Source organism: Cebus imitator, unplaced genomic scaffold (assembly GCF_001604975.1).
Source record: "Cebus imitator isolate Cc_AM_T3 unplaced genomic scaffold, Cebus_imitator-1.0 Scaffold79, whole genome shotgun sequence".
Taxonomy (NCBI): domain Eukaryota; kingdom Metazoa; phylum Chordata; class Mammalia; order Primates; family Cebidae; genus Cebus; species Cebus imitator.
The window spans coordinates 1623201-1629374 of record NW_016107394.1 but is presented as its reverse complement, the minus strand read 5'-3'; the positions used below and the strand labels follow the sequence as shown (position 1 = coordinate 1629374).

Here is a 6174-nt window from a genome sequence, read left to right as displayed (position 1 = left end):
AAAAAAAAAAAAAAAGCAATGCAAGCAAACATGAAGCCAATGTATGATTTTAATAATATATTTGAAATGTTTTCACTAGAGTAGTACTCTAAATCAAGGGCAAAAATGACAATTTCTTGAGACATTTCTGATTGTTACAATGTGCAGAGGAAGTGTTATGGGTATCTAATGGATAGAGGCTGGGGATGTTGCTAAACATCCTACAATATACAACAGAGCCACCACAATAATTATCTGGCCCAAAGTGTCAAAAGCACCAAAGCCGAGAAAGCTTTCTCTAGAGCCACACTGTGCCAAATACTTAGGGTCAATTTCAAACACAAAGAATGCACCAAGTTCTCAGGAAATGTTTTACCGACCTTGCCTCTAAAACTTATTGTTTCATTTTTTCTTTGAGACAGGGTCTCACTCGGTTGCCCAGGCTGGAATGCAGTGGTGCAATCATGGCACTGCAGCCTCAATTTCCTAGGCTCTGGTGATTCTCTGATCTCAGCCTCCCGAGTAGATGGGAGTACGGGTGCACACCACCATGCCTGGCTAATGTTTGTATTTTTTGTAGAGAGAGGGTTTCCCTTTGCTGCCCAGGCTAGTCTTGAATTTCTGGGGTCAAGCAATTCACGTGCCTCAGCCTTCCAAGTGCTGGGATTACAGGAGTGAGTCACCATGCTCGGCCAGTACTTATCATTAAATCTGAATTTCTCAGTCCCCTAACCGTTCAACAAATTGCACAACTACATATAGTCTCTTTAATGGAAATTAAACATTAGGACCATCATCCTTTACTCTAGGTTAACTACCACATAAATTATATTACAAAAAAAACCGGCTAATTTTTTTAAAGCTGTAAATTTGGTTCCCTAAAACTTCTACTTGCTCTTATTTATCTAAAACATAGTAGACATAAAGTCAGGTACCGGCTGGTCGCAGTGGCTCATGCCTGTAATCCCAACACTTTGGGAGGATGAGGTGGGTGGATGACTTGAGCCCAGGAGTTCAAGACTAGCCTGGGCAACACAGCAAAATCCCGTCTCTATCCTGCCCCCAAAAATAAAAAATTAGCTGTGTATGGCGGTGCACACCTGTGGTCCTAGCTACTCTGGAGGCTGAGGTGGGAGGACTGCTTGAGCCCAGCAGGTCAAGGCTGCTGTGAACTAAAAGACCGTACCACTGCACTCCAGCCTGGGTGATAGAGTGAGACCCTGTCTCATTAAATAAAGTCAGGTACCAAAGTATCACATAACATATAAACAGCAGACTATCACATAACATATAAACAGATATCTCTATTGACTACTGTTAGGTATAACTCCTCCATATTTGTCTATTCACTCAAGTAAACACACTTGTTGAGGGCCTACTATGGCAGGCAATTGGTCTACAAAGACAAAAATATTTTACCAGACTAATAAAAAAACAGCTAAAATAGAAATGATAGGTGCTATAAATAGAAGTATCAAATAGGTGTTATGGAAGCTTGCAGGGGAGAGAATGCCAAGAAAAGCTTCCCAGAAGAAGATGCTTGAACTGAGAAAATGTCACAGAAAACATACCCTGTTCACGCTCTACTGTTTAGACTACGGTTCTCCCCTGCACTACTCGTTTTGAGTTTATGCTTTGTCATCTAAACAAGAGCAAAGTGAGAACCTTACTGATGTGAACAGACCAAAGTGTCAACTAATTCAATTTCATCAAATCTGAGAAGTCAAAAACAATAATTTTCCCCAAGTATTTCCCAGTACCTTTTTTTTTTTTTTTTTTTTGAGACAGAGTCTTGGTCTTGTCGCCCAGGCTGGAGTGCAGTGGCGCGATCTTGAGTCCCTGCAACCTCTGCCTCCTAGGTTCAAGCGATTCTCCTGCCTCAGCCTCCCGAGTAGCTAGGATTACAGGCATGCACCACCACGCTGGGCTAATTTGTGTATTTTTAGTAGAGACAAGGTTTCACCATGTTGGTCAGGCTGGTCTGGAACTCCTGACCTCATGATCCGGCCACCTTGGCCTCCCAACATGCTGGGATTACGTCTTCCCAGTACCTTTATCCTGTCCAATCTCTAGTTTTGGTTTTTAAATACCCTAACTTCCTCCACCAGGTAAACATTCTGTAACCCAGTTAACTAACTAGAGCTTCTTCCTGAATTTATAAGACTGTCACAGAGAATGATCACTTCTCTTTTCCTTTCCGCCCCTCCTTTCTCCCTCCCTCCCTCTGTTTCTTTCTGATAGTTTCTTCCTCCAAAATGGAGTTTTGTTTCCTCACCTTATTCTACTATAATACTTCACTATGCATTCTGTACCTGAACAGAGCCATGAGTTCCAAGATACAACTACTGCAAACGGACTCCTACTTAGCTTTTAAGTCCTGTCAATATTTTCTGCTTTCTATTCCAGTACTGTTATAAATCACTGACTGTGAGTCCTCAGCAGCTGACACAAGTCAAAAAATTCAGATTTAGAAAGGCCAACAATGGCTTGTAGTTTTATCGATTTGTTTCCAATACATAACATCACTGACATTCTTTAACCATCTTCTAAGTTTAGTTGTCGAGGTCTAGGTTAGGATTCTACTAACGAAGCTTCCACCTTCCGTAAACAGAGCTGGTAGCAACTAAATGGAAAATGCTATGAAGATTCCATCTACGTCCAGCTACCTAACATCCATCCGCACCGACTTCCTAAAGGTAATTCTTACTAATGGGAGACTGAAATATCCAAGTAGAAAAATTTTTAGACTGTCAGAGATCTGGCATTGGCTAATCCTGCTTGTTACTCCGGACCTCGGTTTCCCCATCGACAGAACTGCGATGTAAGGTAGGAGGACTAACAAACAATTTCTAAGTTCTTTATGGCTATAGTAATCCAGAAACTCCATTTTTCCCCTCATCTGGCTTTACACGGAACACGTGAAAAACAGTAAAGAACCTTTTGCTCCACCAAACCGACTCCTATTCTCAGATATTAGCTTAAAAATCTAACAAACTTCAGATTCACCCTAATCCTCGAGGTGCCCATTTCCCTTAAGGAGAAGCCAAAGCAAATAAAGCCCAGCCCCACATGACGGTCAAGGAAGTGCGGGGCAGGCCATATTCAGAGTCTCAAGGCGCCGACTCCGCAAAGCCCAGTCCACCGTGGGGTCCTAACACCGCCGAACGAATGAATGAGTACAACCAGACAGACGCCCACTCGCGTGGGCTGCAACTGGAGACCCCCCAGGCCTAGCTAGATCCCACCGGTGTCCATTCCCTCCCAGGGCCTCCAGAGCCGGGCCCCCGAGACGCAGGGTCCTGGGCCCCGCCCCTCTCTCAGGCCCGAAAGTGTGCGCCGCGGCGCGAGACTTCGGCGCGGAGAGGCCCTGGGACGCCCTGCGCGTCCGCCCGCCCGGAAGGGAGGAGGAGCCTGCCGGTCTCGGCCTCGGCATCTCGGGCTCCCGACTTACCGCGGTTCTGTGGGGGAGGGGAAACGTCAGGAATTCGGGCCCGGGCCCGTCCGCCACCCGCCGCTCACGGAGCAGCGCGCGGCCCCCACGAAACCGTCGCCGCCGCCGCTACCACTACCGCTACCGACCAGCACTTCGGGCGCAGCGCGCAGAGGGCCCGACTGCGTCACACGCCTCCCGGCGTCAGAGGCTCGCTGCAGGCGCTCCTCCCTCGCCGTCCGCGCATTGGTGGATGTGGCCGCCACTCTAGGTCGGCCCTGTTATTCATTGGGCAACGCGTCTTTTGAAACCGAACGTGAGGGCGGTCTTCGGGGCGGAAGGGGCGAGAGGGAAGGGGAGGGGCACAAGGAGTTAGGGGCGGTACAGGGGAGGAGCGGTAAGAGGGCCGTGGGGTCCCGCCCCCTCGCCGCCGCGGTTGATGGGAGTGAGTCGTGACGTCACACAAGGCCTCTCTAAGTGGGCTTGTGAATGGCTAGATTGGGAAGCACCGGCGGGGTGTGGGGAAGACTGGTGACGCAACATAGAGACTCCGCCTCCTGCGTTGGAGCGCTGAGACTCGGGCTGCGGGAGCGCGGGCCAATGAGAGGGACGGCCCCAGAATGGCATGGTAACTATTCGACCCTTTCCTTGCCCGGGTCCGCGGGCGCTGCTGGGAAGGCTTTCTCGTCTCTCTGCCCGCCAGGCCAGACCACGTGCGGAGTTTGAGGACCCTCCGGGAGGTCTGTCCGTCCAAAGAGTTTGCCTGAGGCTGCTTCAGGGGCCTAGATCCTGACCCTATTCTTTCCTGACCCATGCTTGCCCCAGCACATTCTTTCCCTCTCCGAATTTCTAGACAGACATTAGGAGCATTAGAGATGCCCTAAGGGAATGGCCCACCAAAGGGCCTAGTATAAATGAGGATTGTTGGAACGTCTTTCCCAGCGCACGGGAGAGCCCCCTACTTCTTTTTTTTTTTTTTCCTTTTGAGATGAAGCCTCGCTTTGTCGCCCAGGCTGGAGTGTAGTGGTGCCATTTCGGCTTACTGCAGCCTGTGCCTCCCGGGTTCCAGCAATTCTCCAGCCTCAGCCTCACGAATAGTTGGGATTACAGGCACCCGCCAGGCCCAGTTAATTTTTGTATTTTAAATAGAGACTGGATTTCACCATGTTGGTCAGGCTGGTCTCGAAGTCCTGACCTCAAATGATCCACCCGCCTTGGTCTCCCAAAGTGCTGGGATTATAGGCGTGAGCCACCTCGCCCCGTGAACTATTCTTTTTTTTGTGGTGGGACCTAGCTAGTTTTTGTATTTTTAGTAGATACGGGGCTTCACCATATTGGTCAGGCTGGTCTCAAACTCCTGATTTCAGGTCATCCTCCTCCCACTCCCCCGCCTCGGCGTCCCACAGTGCTGGGATTTCAGGCATGAGCTACTGCACCCAGCCGAACTCTTACGTATTCCTAAAGAATGGGTCTTCTCGGTACATCTGCCGAGCTTTCCCAGCGACTTGAACTAATGCTTGTGCAGTCCTCTGTTAACAGCCTTGTCACGTTGTATCCTGTTATTTACCCTCCGGTTTTCTGTGCCTTGGGTTCTTGGAGTCTTCCTGGGCCCTAGCCCAGAGCAGAAGCCTAATATTACAAGAGTGAAAGGTAGGTGGGCATTTCCTAGAAACTAGACCTCTTTAGTGACAGAGCCTCATAGCAGGAGCTGTGCTCAGAAAACAAAGTATATACTGGCTGGGCTGGCGGCTCACACCTGTAATCCCAGCACTTTGAGAGGCCGAGGAGGGCAAATCACTTGAGGCCAGGAGTTCGAGACCAGCCTGGCCAACAGGATGAAATGTCATCTCTACGAAAAATAAAAAATTAGCCAGGCATGATGGTGGGCACCTATAATCCCAGCTACTCGGGTACTGAGGCACAAGAATCGCTTGAACCCAGGAAGTGGAGGTTGCAGTGAGCAGAGATCCTGCCACTGGACTCCAGAGCAATCTCAAACAACAACAACCTCCATCACCATCTCTTTGTGGAACGTCAATGCAAAATTGAAATAGGCTTTATCCAACATGCAAATGAGTTTAAATCCCTCTGGGTTTAAGGTGATGGCAAGAGATTCAAGATAACTGATTTGTTTGTTTAAAAAATGGGAGTTTGGGAGTGATGGCTCATGCCTGTAATCCCAGCACTTGGGAGTCCAAGGTAGGAGGATCGCATGAACCCAGGAGTTTGAGACCAGCTTGGGCAACATAGTGAGTCCCCACCTATACAAAAAATTAGCTAAGGCCAGATGCAGTGGCACGCACCTGTAGTCCCAGCTACTTGAGAGTCTGAGGTAGGAGGATCGTTTGAGCCCAAGAGGTTAAACCTGCAGTGAGCTGTGACTATAGCCATTCCACTCCCCCTTGGGCAATAGAGGGAGACCCAGTCTGGGGGAAAAAAGGGGGGGCGTTGTAAAGATGGAATAAGATAGTGGGTGTAAGAAACATGGGACATTGTAGGTGCTCAGTAGATACTTGAAGGAAGAAAAAAATCAATATATGGTCGGCCAAATAGAAAAGTTACTTTGAACATCTGACTGCAGCCACCTTCCCCCAACTCCTCAATTCAAAATACCCCTCCTTTACAACCACTCTCCCTTGCCTTTGCTGGACTTTAGAAAATCATTAACTCACCCTGGATAGTTACAGTAGCTTCATCACTGCCCTCCAGAACCTTTGATTTCTTGCCCTTTAATCTTCAAACCCAATTTTTTTTTTTTTTTTTTT

At 48.4% G+C, this 6174-nt stretch overlaps 2 protein-coding genes across 10 annotated transcripts in view; one reads left to right on the top strand and one right to left on the bottom strand.

Moving 5' to 3' along the window:
• NUP98 (nucleoporin 98 and 96 precursor) overlaps positions 1-3842 on the bottom strand; it is a 117695-nt gene extending 113853 nt beyond the window's left edge. For all 3 annotated transcript variants that reach the window (XM_017532859.2, XM_017532861.2, XM_017532860.2), the window contains exon 1: positions 3431-3842. The gene's annotated coding sequence lies outside the window, so the exon portion shown is untranslated. The remainder of the gene's footprint in view (positions 1-3430) is intronic.
• Positions 3843-3864: 22 nt separating this feature from the next.
• Positions 3865-6174, top strand: part of PGAP2 (post-GPI attachment to proteins 2) — a 40234-nt gene continuing 37924 nt past the window's right edge. For 2 of the 7 annotated variants that reach the window (XM_017532874.2, XM_017532873.2), the window contains exon 1: positions 3872-4040. In XM_017532874.2, coding sequence (XP_017388363.1) covers positions 3899-4040 — 142 coding nt within the window. In that variant the 5' untranslated portion in view covers positions 3872-3898. Of the gene's footprint in view, positions 4041-5021; positions 5060-6174 lie in introns of those variants that run through there. The other 5 variants (XM_017532872.2, XM_037740068.1, XM_017532867.2 and 2 more) reach the window with 5 other exon arrangements.